An 18,155-nucleotide genomic window follows, 5' to 3' on the forward strand; every position below is an offset into this window, starting at 1 on the left:
GACCATTAATCAAGATAATACAAAAGGCAAAGGCCCTGCCCCTTGTAGGATGCTGGCTTTTTATTTAGTGATGCCAATGCAAGGGCACACCATGCAAAAAATCCAGACGACCCTGTAAACCAATAAGGTTTACAGGGCTTCATTTAATAATCCCAAGTGCTCTATTTGTGGTAGTGTGGACGAACAGTTTAGACTTGTCAGAGGGTAGTGTTAAGCAATGTTGTACACACACAGCCAATAAATGATTCACATACTCAATAAGAATTCCAAGACCAAGTTATAAAAAGAAATAAGATTTTTATAAGAATTCAGACACAAAGGGGCATATTTACAAAGAATGTTGCAAAGCGTATCGTTAAGACTAGAATGCTAACAACGCACTCCATCACATTAGAAACGCAGGGCTGCACTATATTTACAAGAATATGGTGCAGCTATGTGTTTCCCCCTGCGCTTGCGCTACATTTAGCTGCCTATTGCCAATGCAGGTACCTTTGCACCTTAGTGCAAGGGTGCCTGCATTGAGGGGAGTGATTGTTATGTGCAGGAAGGTGTCCCATAAACAATCTTTCAATGGCGTTTTGTAAATTGTATGTTTGCTGCTTAATGCAGCACACATAGAAGTTGCAAAATGTAATTTTTTTTAAATGATTATTTATGTGAATGAAGGGACACTTTCCTGCACAGAAACAGTCATGGGCATTTTTGTTTTTCCATGTGTGTGCACAATGCAGCACAAATAAAAACATCAAAAACAGGGAGAAATTAAACATCTCTCCTTGTTGCTCCAGGGTAAGACCATCTTTTCACTGGTCTTAATTGTGCCGCTTCCCCATATTTATGTCACTCTTGAAAATATGGCGCAGCGTCAAAATCAATGGGTGTTGCTGTGGAACATCCACTGCAACACCCATTGCCCTCCCTTTCACGCTAAACATAGCGTTAAATGGTGCCTTGTTTATTAGGCATCGTTAAGCCACGTTAAGTGGCTTAACACTGCCTTGTAAATAACATGAAGCCCCTATTGTCACCACAACGTTGTGGAATGTGACGTTGTGATGGTGATAGGGGCTTGTAAATATGCCTCCAAATTCTTTAGATTCACTTAAGTACAAGCGGAGATATCTTTTGAGGCATGAGCCTCGAACACTGCAATGTTAACCTATGGGAGAAAAACACACATAGCAAACATGTTCTTACAGACGGAGTTCAGAGGTGTCCTTTGGGATTTTAGGTGCTAGGGGACCAAGGTCCAAAGTAATACCAGCAGTTTCACTTTGCCTGCCCTGGGGTGTCCGGGTGCAGAGTCCAGGATGGAAGCCTTGTGCGCTACACTGTTGAAATCAATGGGACTTGGAGACAAATCTGGATGAACCTAAAGGGGGACTCCGGTCATGGTGATCCCTAGGCCAAGGGGACGCATTGAGTAGTTGTGATCCCTGGGCTGGGGAGCTCGGGTGTAGAAGGTCTTGGCTGGCTGGCCACTTGAGTTCAAGGCTCTCCCGGGTTATCTATATACAGCCAGAGTTTGTATGGGCCAGACCATATCAGAGAGCCATAGGGTGGGTCACGGGACAAGGCAGGGATGCCCTGTCACCCTTACTTTTTAAACTGTCCATGGAATCTCTGGCTAGCTGTGCAAGAACAGGGAATAGACATTACCGTGTACAGGTTGGCGGTCATCACCACCGCATTGCCTTGTATGCAGACAATCTTTTAGTCTTCCTTAGGAACATGGCAATGGAGCTGGATGGAGCCACGCCCATGCTAGAGGACTTTGGCTCCCTATCAGGCCTGAAAGTTAATTGTAAGGCTGGGCTGTGGAGTTTTCTGCACTCCGTGGAGCACACGGAGTTCTAAAGCCGAGCAGTTTTTACCTTGCTCGCCAACGTGAAGTTGGCGAGTGAGGAAAATCCAACGCTAGACCACCTCCCAGCGAGATTTCTCAACGTGGGCAGTCACGGATGGTCGCTACCGCTCACGCTGAGAAACCATCCGTTCGAGTTGCGGAAGCTGCAGCTTAAGTAGAAAATCTACTTGAGTGGCAGAAAGAAGCAGTGCCCTCTTGCTCTGCGAATTGTGCCATTCCCGCTGGTTTTCCAGTGCAGAACAAACACCCGGATCTAAAAATCTGCACGATCGAATGCACTCCTCGCTTGCGGATCTCCAGGTAGTTCAGCAGAGATTTTCCGTCACTTCGTAGAACTCTGCGAACTCAGCCCAGGCCTAGATTATTGGCTAACGTCTAGGCTGTTCCCTGCAGGGGTGTGCCGTGAGCCCCCTGAGGGACTGGAAATACTACAGTGGGAACCTTGCTGCCTGTCATATTTAGGTGTCAAAATCTTTCACGACCAAGCTGATCTCTTGGATGGGAATGTGTGACTAGCTATTAGATCACTAAGAACGAGTGCTGCTTATGGAAAACACTTCGATCTGGGTCCTTTAAGATATCCACCTTGTAGCATGGTGAGTAGCACTGCTTAAGATAGTATTGCTCCACCAATTGCTATATATTTTTGCGGTGCTTCCAGTGTGGAACCCCTGAGCAATGTTCGGAGAGTAGGATTAATTGATCACTACATTTATATGGCAATCAGATCATAGGAGAGCGGCACTATCCACACTGCAGCACCTGGCGAATGTGGGTGGGTTGCCTGTACCTGGGTTTGAAACATATTATCATGCAGTGCAGCTTCAGTGGTTCATGCAGTGGATGGCGGGCAGACAGACCCCAGACCGAGCAATGAGGCCATTTGTCCCGGAGCTTCATAGATTATCAGGAGTGTTGTCGAGAACGAGACGCCCTTCAGATCACGACACCCAAGAATTTTAAGTAATGCATCGCTGCTGGATAGGATGCGTACAGAAGACAAGTGTGTGAGCCTCATATTAACCTGACCTACCCATTACTATATTAGCAGCGTTGCCCCATAGCTGTAACTGGGGCTAGACTCGCGCAGTGGTCCACCACTGGGACATCAAGAGTTGCAGATTTTTGCTCAGCGTTTGACCTACCACAGGTCCTCTTCTTACTCCACAGAGCAGTGACGACTGTGTTTCGTAAGCACTGAGGTTCCAGTGTGTCAGAGCCATAGCCTCATAAACCCAATATATTATCTCATCATCGGGAACCATCAAAGTAGTCATGTGCCTCTATAGGGCAATACAGGAGGACATGCTTCAGCCCCTAGAAACCATGCGGACATGGTGGGTAGAGGACTTCGGGATTTCCATACCCAAGGGTGATTTGGTAATTATCCTAGAAAGGGTACGAAAGGTATCTAGGAATGCCGAATTTAAATTGATCAATTATTATGTGCTCCATTGGGCATACCTAAAACCAGGGTGCATCAATAAATACTTTAAATATGACCAGCGCGGCATGCCTGAGATGTGGGGAGATAGGGGTAGAAATTACGCATATGATGTGGAACTGCCCCTAGCTGAATACCTACTGGGAAGAAGTAACAATAGTGGTCGCTTATACCATATCGCTGGAGTTTCCCTGCTCTACCGGTCACTGTTTACTGAGCTAGTCCTCACACACCTCCAAGACTAAAGTCACTAGTAGATTTCAGGACTTGGCCTTCATATTAGCAAAGAGGGAAATCACCAGACATTGGAAGGCCCCTGGGGGGTCCCAGATTAACCACATGGCATAGGGAACTTGAGAGATGGGCTGCATATGATAGGTTGGTGTGTTTGAGATAAGCAAGACAGGGCCTAGGCTCGATAGAATCGCTCGGGCTTGGTTGGCATTGGCGGATTGCTTAAAGGACCCAGAACCCCCATCACAAGAACCATTGCTGGGGAGATCACCTGCCCCAGGTCCCCCAGATAGATCTGAGGATGTCCGCATGGGTGGCTTTTTGGTACCAAGCACCCCACTGACAGCCATTGAAGGGACATTTTGGATTTTCCTGTAACTTGCATATACTGATTTGATGCAACAAGCTGATGTATGCATTTTTCTTGGGCGCAATTCATGGAGGGAAGGGGAGGGGGAGTTGTGAAGTTTGGGGAGTTCAGCTAATAATTTTTGGGAGGAAGATTGTATAGCCTTAAGCAGAGCAAGGCACCTGATGACACAACTGTAATTGTGGTTTGATAATGATATAACACTCAATAAAATGTATTAAAACAAAAGAAAAGGAGTGGGCATAACCCTGACCCTGAAGTCCCTATTTCTATCTGTGGTGGCAGGCTGGACGATACTTGTCGGCCAACACATTAGGAGACTGACTGTACATGCCTAATCAATCTGATACTGGCATCAGTATACTATTTAATAAGATAAGGAGTTTGATACCAAACACTATGACTTTCAGTGAAGCCATCATGTAGCTGGGTAACTCGTAGTGACCACGCCCAGTACATGTCCTTAATAATGGCTCCTGAACACTTGCAATGACTGACAATGGAATTAGGCATCACTGGGACAAATATGTTCATGCAAATGTGCCCTCACATGTAATATAATGCACTCTGCCTTAGGGCTCTAAATTTACGAGAAGTGGCGCATTGCTGCTTGAAAGCATCGATGCACCACTTTTCAGTGCACCCACCTTGCGACACCAATGATGCGTCATATTTACAATATGATGCATCATGTCGCAAGGAAGGACAGATACGTCAGTATAACTGATGTATCTGTCAGTGCAAAAAGTGGGGCATTGCTGGAGTTTTGTCGGAAGCAACTCCAGCAATATTCCTTTCACATAGGCCAAGCCCCATGTGAAAGGGCCTGCATCACTCTTACGCACTCTTACGCCTGCCATGAGGCAGGCGTAAGGTTTTGACGAATTGGTGTCCTAGAAGTTACGCAGCGAAAATCTCATAGATTTTGCTGCACCACTCCTACGACCCTTTCTTGCGGGTGTACGCCCACCCTGCATACATTATACCTGGTGCAGGTATAATGTAGCGCAGGGGTTTACGAAGTGACGCATCTACCTAGATGCGTCACTTTGTAAATATAGCGCAACAGGGCACATTTTTAGGCCGCTGGTGATTGACAAAAAGTGACGCACCATTGTCGCAAAAGTGACGCAGGGGCTCATAAATAAGCCCCATAATCATTTTCGTTGTAGAGAAGCTGTCTCTCCCATAGACAAACACGTGGTAACTTTAGTTTGGGAGCAGATCATAAAAATTCTTCTTCCACTCATTTGCATTGTAATTTAAAATCCTTTTTAATGGTAACTTCAGTTTTTATGTTACTTTTCTGATAATGTCCCTTTTAGAAAGTTGGCATTTTCCTTCTTAAATCGAATGTGCCTTTCTGCCAGTGTCCAGGGTCTCATAATTGTGAAGGGCTCTAATGTGGTGTGGTGTATTCTTCTAGACATGGAGACAAAGGTGGCCTGGGTGTACAAGGATGGGTGAGGAGGAGTTTTTCCCTACTGATTACACTTCAAAGAATCCTGCCTACAGCACACACAAAGGAACCTGACACAAGGCCTGCCCTTGCCTTTGTCACCCTATACAGTTTGGACCAAATCCAATGAAAGTGAATATATTGCCCAGAACCAGTATAGAAGTAGGCCATGAATTGCCCCACACAAAGGCTGGCAGCGGGCATAAATGTGGCATCTTCAGAACCTCTCATAAGCACACTCCTGTGGAAAATTCCAAAATGGACTTCCCTACTGTCCAAAGAAGGAAGAGTGTCCCTGCTTACCTTGAACCCAGTCTCCCCAAGGGACAGTTGGCTGACTTCGTATTTGAGCTACAGGGAAGCAACAGACTTTCAAAGGCCTCCCTGCACTGCCCAGCTGGCCAGCACCAACTGAATCTGCCTGGAATTGCCTGAGCCCTGCTGCTGGCCAGTGCTGAAGTGAATCCCGATCCCCAAGAGTTGCTGTACCCCCCACCCAGGTCCTTGGTTGTCATCAGAGTGTACTTCTCCTACATCAAAACAAAGTTAAAGGTGGAAATTCTGTTGTTTTGAGCTCCTTGCGACCGTGTTAGGAAATGAAAATCCACAAGACACACCAACACGAAGCTTCAGCGACAACCTAATGTTTGCCGCAGCTATGACTACCTGCTCCTGCAACAACCTCCATGTCTACTGCTAATGTGAAGCTCAAGTGACGACTTGCTCTTCACATTGAACAGTGACAGCCAACCTCAACTGCCAACACGAAGCTCCAGCTGCAACTTCCTCCTCACGGCAACAAAGGACTCCTCACATCCGCCGCCAATGTGAAGCGCCAGCTAAGGCTCCTCTTGTAGACTTTCTCTGTGAGAAGGTACATTTCTTCACCAGGAAAAAGCTGGTCCCTGTATCTGCCCACACCCCATCGCGGTTGGCTCGAACCTGTGACTTTGTCACCATCCAACGTGACCAGATATCTGCATGTGGCACTTTCTGATTCTTGATGCTATTTTTTCTAAAAACTTTCAAAAGTAATATCTCCGGTACTACTGATTGGATAGTTGTTGCTCAGATTATCATTTTATTTAATAAAATATACTCTATGCTTCTTAATTGATTTGGGATTTCTCTTGTGTAGTGTTTTTAGTGCTGTCTAAATACTTTACAAATTGCCTCTAAGTTAATCATGACTGCTTTTGTGCTAAGAAGCTTCCAGAGAGTTAAACCCAGGCTTATTTATTAATTGTAATGATACACCATGATAAAGATTGTGCTTACTATTTGAGTGGGGCTTCCACTGGTCTTAACTAATAGCCCAATTTCCTTGCATATTGTTTGTGTTGCAGAAATCACAGCTATCTATTGCACAATTCACACTTTATCATTTTTGTTATATTTATTAAAAAATTTTGTTAGTACACACAAGTAAAAACATGATTCAGCCATTTCCAATTGCTTTCTGTAGCACGATTTAGATTGTATTCATTTAGTTTTATTAAGATACTTATTGCAAAACAACAAGCAACGAAAAAAGAAAAAAAATTCACATAAACAACTGCCTTTTGACTATTAAAATTTGACAAGATAAAGGATCATTAGAAAAGCAGGTGAATGAAAGTGTCGATTTACTAAATCAAATAGATAGGTAAAATAATAAAGGGGTATATTATCAAGGGGTTTATCTCCGCTTTTTTGGCTTTAAAAGCCAAGAAAGCGGAGATAAAATTATCTCCCTATTACCAAGCTGTCGCTAACACCAGTTAGTGACAGCTAATAGGAGATAGCGACCATCTTGGGCCCCGCTTTGCATGTCAGTGATATTTATCACTAATGACATGCAAAGTGGGCGTGCCAAGATGTTAGCGACTGGAAACAGTCGCTAACATCGCTATCTCCTATTACCAACTTTTGGAGATATTCGCGCTAAGCGCGAATATCTCCAAAAGCTAACACCTGCCCTGAGCAGTTCTTCACCATGTTATCCAATGGGAGGTGGATAACATGGCTAAGAGCATTTGCTCGATAATGCATGAATATCGCTGACTTTTCAGCGATATTCATGCATTGCGGCCGTTTTTTATCGCATTTGCGATAAACCTTGCTAATAGCAAGGTTTATCTGCGATAAAAATCGCCGATGTGCGGCGATAATTTTTGTCTCTAAACAAGTTAGAGACAAAAATTATCGCTAGTTGTTGGTAATATACCCCAAAGTTCTTTTCGGGAATGGAGTTTTTAGGAGATGTAGCTCCACTACTTTAAGAGCTTGTGGCGATCTATGTTCATACAGGTGAACTAACTGGATGATAGAATGTGTGAAAATGGGAGAAATCAGTAGGTTACAAAATGCATCCCACTGTGGACAGCCTTAACCAATGAAAACGTCATAATTTCACTCAAGATGCAATTCTCGCCATTCTCCCTGACAGTACCACCTGTGCTCTTGTTTTCCCAGGTACTATTGAGGAGGATGAAGGTGATGATTTGCTGCTGGCCTCAGTGGACGAGTTCTGGTGGTTCCCCCACATGTGGAGTCACATGCAGCCTCACCTCTTCCACAACGAGTCATCCCTGGTGGAGCAGATGCTTCTCAACAAGGAATTTGCACTAGTGAGTAACGACAATATCTGATGCCTTACCTATGATACTAAGTGTGACCACATGTTTGTTAAATTAATTTTTACAATTGGATATATTTTCACAAACATACCTAAATTAATGAAAGAGGAATAGACGTAGTGCAACAAAAAGATAAAGGTGTTCTTTCGATACTGTATAATAACGGTATATAAATGAGTTGCTGGAATAGACTGCATGGGCTAATTCTGTCCAACCTGCTGTGGTCCCAGAACGATAGCTATTCTAATGCACTCAAACGTATCTTTTAAGTGCTGTAATGACGAGCTTCTAAATGCCTCACATGGGAAGCTATTCCAGTTAATATATCCTGATGGTTATGGCTTTTCTCCGAATGCCTAATTTCAATTTCTGTTTTGTGTATTTTTAAACCACTTTCTCTTGTTTTATTATTTCTTTTCTTTCCAAGCATTCACTATATTGCTAAAGGCTCTAGTCTAAAATGTATATTAAGTTAGTAGCCTCCTACCCTTATGTCTAAACAGATAACATTCGTTATGAATAAAACAAGTTAAAGTCCGATTTTCCGGTTGCCGATTGGTACTCTATCCTTCAGGGGCGGAGAAGGGCATTTCCTTTACCACCCTGTTGGACTTTGGCCCTTAGGGCAGGTTCACCCCTAGACTTTTTGCTTGAAATGGTGACCTGGAGATGGTGATTTTTGGATTCTGAGCACTTTCACTGTGTCCCAGTGGAAAGTGCGTGCGCACTCTGAGTGCATGTGCTGAGCTAGGCCTGCCCGCCCATAGGAATGCATGGGGAATGTATGTGTCCCTGGTAGTTCCTGATGCGTGGGGTGTACAGGCTTGAGTCTGGTATGTGTGAACTCGTGAGAGTGAATGCTGCGAGATGGTGTATGCAGCATGTATGTGTCTAGTAGGGAAGCGCCATTTCTAGACATGGCTGTACGTGTGCCGTGAGGGTGCTGGCATGTGATTGGCTGGAGCTGGCTGGCATGCCAGGCTCCAGGAAGTCTGGATGGGTCTGCCCGGTGGTGAGTGGGAGATTAGCATGAGTGATGTGTGGGAGGAGTGTACCTGTGTCCTGGATGGGCTGGATTTTCCCCACACAATGCTGGCTCCGCCCCCCTGTGGTGCGTCTAATGACCCAAGCCCTGCCAGTGAATAGAGAGGGTGGTTGAGGTAAACAGAGTACTCAAGAACCAGCTGCGACTGGTTCCGCCCCCACTCTGCACCCTCAGACAAAGGGAAATACTGTATAAAAATGGGGCTGTTTCCCCACTGAAGTTGTTCTCTTCCAGGAGCCTGAGGGGGCTGTTGCTGCTGCTGGGCCAGAGGACCGCCACTTGGGGTGTCTCCCTGCCTGGAGACCCAGTGTGCTGGCTCTGGGCCCAGCCTTGCCCCCCCCTTGCCTGCCTGAAGGACTTTTAACTGGACTTGTGCTCTCCTAAAGCACCTGGGAGCGCTTTAGTGTCCATAGCGCTTAGGAGCGCTTTATTTTGCATATAGCGCTTGGGGAGCGCTTTAATTGCCTTTTAGCGCTGGGAGCGCTTTATTTTCATTTGGGCCTTCGCTGAAACCCTAGACCAAGGGGAGCTTTATGGCCTGCTAGTGCTCGGAGTGCTTTTCTCACCCCCTGCTTCTTTCCCCGGGATTTGCCTCAGCAGCGTGCCCAGAGCCGAGGAGGGAGGCTCGTCAGGGAGGCTGCTCTGCTATTGGCTGCCAAGTCAGCCTATGCCCAGAGAGAGAGAGAGGGGCAGGAAGTCTCTCCCCACACAGCCCGGAGCCGAGAAAGGAAGCCTACAAGCTGGTGAGTGGGGCCCCGGGGGCATTCCTTCTTTGAGCCCGGAGAGGCTCTGGCCTCATACTTGTTTTATAGCCCTGAGAGGGCTCTGGGGGCAGTTCCGGATTCCGAGTCCCAGAGAGGGGGACTCCAACGGCTGGGCACAAGTTTCACTCGAGCCCTGAGAGGCTCCCCACCCCATTTGGTGTTCGAGCCTAAGAGAGGCTCGAGGCACCCCCGGTGTTCCCGGGTCCCCCGTGAGGGACCCCAACAGCCCAGTGAGGCTGCACCTTTCTGCTTTTGAGCCCTGAGAGGCTCGAGGTGGCAGATTGATGAGAGGCTCGGGGGCATTTTCTGTTTGCGAGCCCCGAGGCTCAAGGGGGCAATTATTTCACGAGCCCTGAGAGGCTCTGGAGAGCCACAGTCATTTCTTAGGGCCCGGAGAGAGGCTCCAGGCGCCAAAGTTGTGTTGAAAAGCCCAGAGAGGCTCAGGGGGACATTTTGTTGCTGCAGAGCCTGTGAGGCTCCCGCATCGTGTTCGCCCCACCAGTGTTCTGAGAGCCCAGCAAGGTTCCCTCATTGGCCCCATTGTTGTTCTTGAGCCCTGGCAGGCTCAAACATTGTTGCGCCAGTTGCCCAGCACTTTGTGGGCAACTGCTACGTTTAGGCTCCTGGACATTGGACACAGGGCGTCCTAGCCCCAACAAGGTCAGAGGGCCTAGGGACAGTCACAGGTGGTGACTGACGTGAGTTTGGCGCAATTGTACTTTCTATGCACCTCTGAATGTATTGTTTATGCGTCATGTGCCTTTACACCTCTGAATGAATGTTATGCATTGCATCATGTGTGTTCCTCTTACACCCCTACAGGTATTGTAATACATAGGTGGTTGTTTTCTCCCTAGTACAGGTGGTGCTAGTGAGGTCCTGTTACCAGTAGTGACTGGTTGTGTGCTATTTTGTGCTACAGTGATTTCTGAAAGTGTTACTTCTGATTCCTGACAGTGGTCCAGGTGGCCCTGTCTTGTACATACCCCCTGTAAATTCTGCCCGTGCCCCTGGCACATTGTAAAGTGTGTGTTTTATCTAATGTGTTTTGGTGTAATACAAAGGCTATTTTTATATAACCTTGTGTGGAGTTTCCTTTGTGGTGGGCCTTTGGTTGTTGTTGCTGGGGTGCGTGCGCAAATACTTAGCCTACATCGCCTCCAAGTTTAGCCTTGCTGCACGCGCCACGTTACCTAGAGGGTGAGTAGGGGTTATCTTGGCGTGCAACTCCCTTGCCCTGACTTGGGTGTGGTGGTCTCTGACTGACTTTGGCGAAAGCCCTGGCCAGCCAGGGATCCCATTTCCAACATTGGCGGCAAGCGGCGGGATAAGGATTTGTGTTTGCCTTGTACCTTAGTAGCGGCTGGCTGCACCACAAAACTCTGCATTTTAGATGACCACATTTTAGGGGATTGTTTTTTTTGGAAGTTTCATATTTTCTTCTCCTGAAGGTATCATTGTGCAATTGTGTCCAGTACATTTGTCCCCCACCCCGCGCCCAGAGTCTGGTACCTGTGTCACATGTGGTCAGGTTGAGAAGTCAGGGGTGGTAGAAACTGCCTTACTAGTCCGAGGGGGGGGTTGTGTGTGGATGAATGGTGTGTGGCACTAGGCAAGTGAGTGTGAGTTCTCTGGGATAGAGAGCTTGCTGATACCTTGTGAATTGTGTACTCCTGTGTTAGCTCAGACCCCTAGGTTCCCTGTGTGATCTCTTCTCTAGAACGTCCGCCAGAATGGAGCCTGCTTTTGATTTCTGTGTTCTGTTTAAATACAGTATGGGAGAGTTGGTAAGGTTCTGTGAAGAGAGAGACATAGGGGTGGATGAGTTAGACACTCAGTCCGAACTTAGGAGCAGCCTGATCCTGTGGCAAAAGGGTCAGTGGGATTTTAAGCGCAGTGAGGAAAGGGCCCGGGCTTCACGCCATGAGGGTGGTGGGTCTGTGGGGAGCCCTGAAGATTCAGAAGAGGAGGAAGAAGATGACAGCACCTGGACGCCAGTAGAGAGTAGAGACCCCATAGATAGGGAGTCCCTTGCTGGGTCCAGCGTAGGAGGCAGCGCCTCATCCCTTTACCTGTCCCCAGAGGAGCTGGAAGATAGGAGGAGAGAAAGGGAGCACCAGCTGGCTTTAGAAAAGCTCAGGTTGGAGCATGCCCAGGCTATGGCACAGCTGGGCGTTAGAAAGCAACAGCTGGAGGTTAAGAAGCAACAGCTGGAGACCGAGAGGGTCTTAGCGCAAGACAGGATAGAGGAGGCTGAGAGGGCCGCCACCAGAGGCAAAGTAGCTCTGGAGGGTAGACTATCCCCTGCGCGCAGTGTTGAGTGTCTGGATTCCCCAGGGAGGGTTGAGTCCAGTGGTGGCAGCTATTTAGATTTCAGTGTAGGAAATCCCAGACCCAGTTCCCCCAGTCTGGTACCTGTTTCCCCAGAGGAGGAGTTAAGGGTGAAGTTCAGGGACAGTAGGAAACTGTCTCACCAGTCTTGGGTAGATTTTGAGGATGAATGTTGTGATACACTGTGGGCTTGGGTAGAGGTTCACACTGACTCTGATTTTGAAGTCTTGTTTGATCTTATTGTCCAAGAGCAGGTGCTCAGTGGTTGTTCGCCAGAGTTGCGCCAACACCTGTTGCAAATTGGATTTACTGATCCAGAGTTGCTGGCAAGGGAAGCCGACCGCTGGGAAAGGGCCAGAGGTTCTCTAGAGTCATTAGGGAGTGAGTCCAAAAGAAGTGGTTCAGGTATCTTCCAGCCCAGCGTGGTGGAAGAGGCTCAGTGTAGCCCAGCTAGGTCCCAGGATAGCGAGGAGGGTGTAGGGGCTCACTGCCTGGCTCAGTGGAGCAGGAGTGAGGGGGAGACCAAGGTTCCCCAGACGCCCGAAGCCCTGCCTCAGGACTTGGATGGTTTCTGTAGGGAACACCAGGTTGGGGACCTAGGCTGTCCTGTTAGTCCACTTGAGGAAGATCTCCTAGTGAGTAGAGGACCTGGAGCGTCTGTAACCAGAGCTCCTATGGTTCTAGAGTCTGGCAGTACCGCTCCGGTAGGGAGGGTACAGGAGTCCAGAGTGAGGAGTGATTGGGGGAGTTCCCCAGTGGAAGGACCAGTGGGTCAGGGACTACCCAGTTGGGCTAGGTTCCCGTGTAGTGACCATGGTAACACCACTTCTGGTCTGGGGGATCGTCACGCACTGTCAGGTGGACAGAGGGCGGGAGATCTGCGCCAGACAGACAGTCACACAACAGATGTGACATTTGTTAGCCTCAGGGGGATGGAGTGTAAGTCCCCAGAAGTCCTGGAGTGCCAGGCAATTGTTCCACCGAAGGTTTTAGACCAGAGGTTGGAAGGCCAGGTTCAGGATCAGCCTGACCTGAAGGGTAGGACGACTGTAACCAGTGTCCTGACCGGTTCTTCTTCCAGAGGAACTTCTCCAGGTGGGAGAGGGCAGACCTCTGGAAGAGGGTGCAGAGGGTGGGAGAGCCCACCTTTGACCCCGGTGCAACCTGAGTGGATAAGCCCTGGGTTGGAATGGCGTTCTAGGTGTACCCCTCGCCGGAGGAGGAGGAACCCTAGAAGAAGAGGTAAGGGGAGGAGAGCCTTCCCTGAGACTCCTGGTCCGCCTGAGGTTGTAGACCCTAGGCTGGAGTACCAGTGGCAGTCTAGTCCTGTCTGGCAGACAGGAAGAGTGGAGAATGGCTCCTATGGGCCAGGGGTTACTATCCCCCGCTCTGCGAATAGGCAAGGACCGGTGGCACCTGGGTGGCCCAGGGCCTGGTCCTGGCCGCGGACAACTTGGGAGTACCAGTGGGGTAGCCCAGTTGGTCCAGACAGTGGTTTGAGATGGAATCCCATGGGTTCACCGTGGCGTAGAACAGGAGGGTGTCCCTGCAGTTGTGGGCCCGCGTCCGTGTTCTATCGCCCCAAGCAGGGAAGTCCATCACGGTGGTGATTGGCCTACCCTGCGTTTTGGCTGGAAGGGGGTTGTGTTGGACTTTGGCCCTTAGGGCAGGTTCACCCCTAGACTTTTTGCTTGAAATGGTGACCTGGAGATGGTGATTTTTGGATTCTGAGCACTTTCACTGTGTCCCAGTGGAAAGTGCGTGCGCACTCTGAGTGCATGTGCTGAGCTAGGCCTGCCCGCCCATAGGAATGCATGGGGAATGTATGTGTCCCTGGTAGTTCCTGATGCGTGGGGTGTACAGGCTTGAGTCTGGTATGTGTGAACTCGTGAGAGTGAATGCTGCGAGATGGTGTATGCAGCATGTATGTGTCTAGTAGGGAAGCGCCATTTCTAGACATGGCTGTACGTGTGCTGTGAGGGTGCTGGCATGTGATTGGCTGGAGCTGGCTGGCATGCCAGGCTCCAGGAAGTCTGGATGGGTCTGCCCGGTGGTGAGTGGGAGATTAGCATGAGTGATGTGTGGGAGGAGTGTACCTGTGTCCTGGATGGGCTGGGTTTTCCCCACACAATGCTGGCTCCGCCCCCCTGTGGTGCGTCTAATGACCCAAGCCCTGCCAGTGAATAGAGAGGGTGGTTGAGGTAAAGAGTACTCAAGAACCAGCTGCGACTGGTTCCGCCCCCACTCTGCACCCTCAGACAAAGGGAAATACTGTATAAAAATGGGGCTGTGTCCCCACTGAAGTTGTTCTCTTCCAGGAGCCTGAGGGGGCTGTTGCTGCTGCTGGGCCAGAGGACCGCCACTTGGGGTGTCTCCCTGCCTGGAGACCCAGTGTGCTGGCTCTGGGCCCAGCCTTGCCCCCCCCTTGCCTGCCTGAAGGACTTTTAACTGGACTTGTGCTCTCCTAAAGCACCTGGGAGCGCTTTAGTGTCCATAGCGCTTAGGAGCGCTTTATTTTGCATATAGCGCTTGGGGAGCGCTTTAATTGCCTTTTAGCGCTGGGAGCGCTTTATTTTCATTTGGGCCTTCGCTGAAACCCTAGACCAAGGGGAGCTTTATGGCCTGCTAGTGCTCGGAGTGCTTTTCTCACCCCCTGCTTCTTTCCCCGGGATTTGCCTCAGCAGCGTGCCCAGAGCCGAGGAGGGAGGCTCGTCAGGGAGGCTGCTCTGCTATTGGCTGCCGAGTCAGCCTATGCCCAGAGAGAGAGAGAGGGGCAGGAAGTCTCTCCCCACACAGCCCGGAGCCGAGAAAGGAAGCCTACAAGCTGGTGAGTGGGGCCCCGGGGGCATTCCTTCTTTGAGCCCGGAGAGGCTCTGGCCTCATACTTGTTTTATAGCCCTGAGAGGGCTCTGGGGGCAGTTCCGGATTCCGAGTCCCAGAGAGGGGGACTCCAACGGCTGGGCACAAGTTTCACTCGAGCCCTGAGAGGCTCCCCACCCCATTTGGTGTTCGAGCCTAAGAGAGGCTCGAGGCACCCCCAGTGTTCCCGGGTCCCCCGTGAGGGACCCCAACAGCCCAGTGAGGCTGCACCTTTCTGCTTTTGAGCCCTGAGAGGCTCGAGGTGGCAGATTGATGAGAGGCTCGGGGGCATTTTCTGTTTGCGAGCCCCGAGGCTCAAGGGGGCAATTATTTCACGAGCCCTGAGAGGCTCTGGAGGGCCACAGTCATTTCTTAGGGCCCGGAGAGAGGCTCCAGGCGCCAAAGTTGTGTTGAAAAGCCCAGAGAGGCTCAGGGGGACATTTTGTTGCTGCAGAGCCTGTGAGGCTCCCACATCGTGTTCGCCCCACCAGTGTTCTGAGAGCCCAGCAAGGTTCCCACATTGGCCCCATTGTTGTTCTTGAGCCCTGGCAGGCTCAAACATTGTTGCGCCAGTTGCCCAGCACTTTGTGGGCAACTGCTACGTTTAGGCTCCTGGACATTGGACACAGGGCGTCCTAGCCCCAACAAGGTCAGAGGGCCTAGGGACAGTCACAGGTGGTGACTGACGTGAGTTTGGCGCAATTGTACTTTCTATGCACCTCTGAATGTATTGTTTATGCGTCATGTGCCTTTACACCTCTGAATGAATGTTATGCATTGCATCATGTGTGTTCCTCTTACACCCCTACAGGTATTGTAATACATAGGTGGTTGTTTTCTCCCTAGTACAGGTGGTGCTAGTGAGGTCCTGTTACCAGTAGTGACTGGTTGTGTGCTATTTTGTGCTACAGTGATTTCTGAAAGTGTTACTTCTGATTCCTGACAGTGGTCCAGGTGGCCCTGTCTTGTACATACCCCCTGTAAATTCTGCCCGTGCCCCTGGCACATTGTAAAGTGTGTGTTTTATCTAATGTGTTTTGGTGTAATACAAAGGCTATTTTTATATAACCTTGTGTGGAGTTTCCTTTGTGGTGGGCCTTTGGTTGTTGTTGCTGGGGTGCGTGCGCAAATACTTAGCCTACATCGCCTCCAAGTTTAGCCTTGCTGCTCGCGCCACGTTACCTAGAGGGTGAGTAGGGGTTATCTTGGCGTGTAACTCCCTTGCCCTGACTTGGGTGTGGTGGTCTCTGACTGACTTTGGCGAAAGCCCTGGCCAGCCAGGGATCCCATTTCCAACACACCCTGTGATGTACCTTCTACCAAATTTAGAGATGACCGCTGGCCCAGTGGTCATCTATGAACGTTGAGGGGAACCCACATCACTGTGGTCCCTATCAATATACAACGGGTTTGGTGAACGGCTTATGTCGGTTATAACATCCTTTCACAAAATGTTTTAAAATGTTTGGGGTTTCAGAATAAAATGACCCGGTTTGGGAGTTTATTTCTGAAGAACACAAAAATAATGCCCCCAACACCCTCCATTCGAGTAGTTAGAAAATGTTTTCTGTCGACAGCGCCAGCGGATGGTCCTTCGATGGATAGATAACTTGATGGGCGTACAGAGAGATGGGCGAACCGAGTACAATATCTACCAAACTGTTAATCTGACCGTTGTTATTTTAAGGGGCTTTATTTTCTCAAATCAGTCATATTTTTGACACTGTGATGGGCAAAACTGGATATTGTATGGTAAGATTGATTTGCAGCTGTACATTTAATCTGCTTCCCAAACATATTGTAGTCTTAAATGTGAGCTCTTCTTTGAAACATGGCATAATACCGAGAAGAAGAAAAACAAGACAGACATTTTCTCTGGTCTGCTCCATTTACTTATTTGGGATGATTATTCAGAGGTGTGCTGGGGAGAGGATGCAGGCACGTGCGCCACTAACAATAAGGCTGGTCTTTTCCAAATTTGCATAAATCCTATAAATACCTTGGTGGTGTCTATTGGTACCTCGAAAACTGCCACGGAGATTATAATTGTATTTATTAACAAATTCCTGTTTAAAGTGTGGTTAATCTCAATTATTGCTTGGTCCTATTCTTGGTTACTACATGTCAGATATTGTTTGTGCCCTTTTATTTTATGGATATCAAAAACCCTAAAGAATTCCCACTCTGCTTTTAGGAACAATTGTCTGCTATAGATTTCAAGCAATAACATTTCTAGTGATTTCTCGGGTGAAGGTTCCTATTTTTACCTTGAATAATAATTTATTTCTTCCTTGCTAAACATTAACCTATGACCATTTCGAGGGATAAAGTATGACTGCCAAATCTAAAAGGCCACCACCACTGACACCTCTGAGAATATTTACACCCACAGAAAAATTCACCTCACTGTTATTGGTAGACAGAATGATAGCTCATTGGTAAGCGTGGTAGTCTCCCAGTGGGAAGGGAAACTCCTTCTTAGAAACACAGTGTCCTTGTATGACTTTCTAAACAGCAAAAACAAAACAGGTGACCATTAATAATCGTCACCGCAACTGGTGGAAAAAAGTCAAGACTGGCAGAAAAAATCTCTATGGCATATCGAAGAAGGCTGAAGGCAAGTCCTCTGGAGACAAAAGCAATACGAGGTGGTACTGGACTAGGACATGGTGGAACCTGTTTAACTCGAAATCGATGGTTTCCTGAGGACTTATATAGAGAGAAACAGGAAATAGAGAAAAACTATATACTGAAATGTCAAACAGGAAGTGTGGTATCCATCTTGGTTTGGGAACAAAGCTGTCAATAGAACATGAAAGGTTCCCTCCTTGGGCTATGTTAACCTCATGGCTCCTGGCGACGGCACGTGCACTACCTTTGGAGTGCTGCGTACGTCCGTTGGCCGTCGCGGCCCCGCCCATGCAATAGAACGTTCCGCACTAGCGCGGAACGTTCGGCGCAGTTAAGCTGTTAAAGACTCATCTGCAAAACCTGAATTGGATTAATCTAAGGCTGGAGGCGAGACAGGAAAAACGTGCTAAACATGTCTGTAGAGTATGTTTAAACCATCCTAGTCACCATATGTGAAGGTAAATACTCTGCGTAATCCAGCTGCCATCTGTGAGGGCCCGCTGAAATTGAAGTATCATGGAAATTAAAAT

General features: G+C 48.4%; 1 protein-coding gene across 1 annotated transcript in view; it reads left to right on the forward strand.

The window, feature by feature from the left end:
- Positions 1-18,155, forward strand: part of LOC144819964 (bifunctional heparan sulfate N-deacetylase/N-sulfotransferase 4) — a 994,778-nt gene that overhangs the window by 299,170 nt on the left and 677,453 nt on the right. The window contains exon 3 of the mRNA XM_078677645.1: positions 7,832-7,986. Within this exon, the coding sequence (XP_078533771.1) occupies positions 7,832-7,986 (155 nt within the window). The remainder of the gene's footprint in view (positions 1-7,831; positions 7,987-18,155) is intronic.

Source organism: Lissotriton helveticus, chromosome 2_1, assembly GCF_964261635.1.
Source record: "Lissotriton helveticus chromosome 2_1, aLisHel1.1, whole genome shotgun sequence".
Taxonomy (NCBI): domain Eukaryota; kingdom Metazoa; phylum Chordata; class Amphibia; order Caudata; family Salamandridae; genus Lissotriton; species Lissotriton helveticus.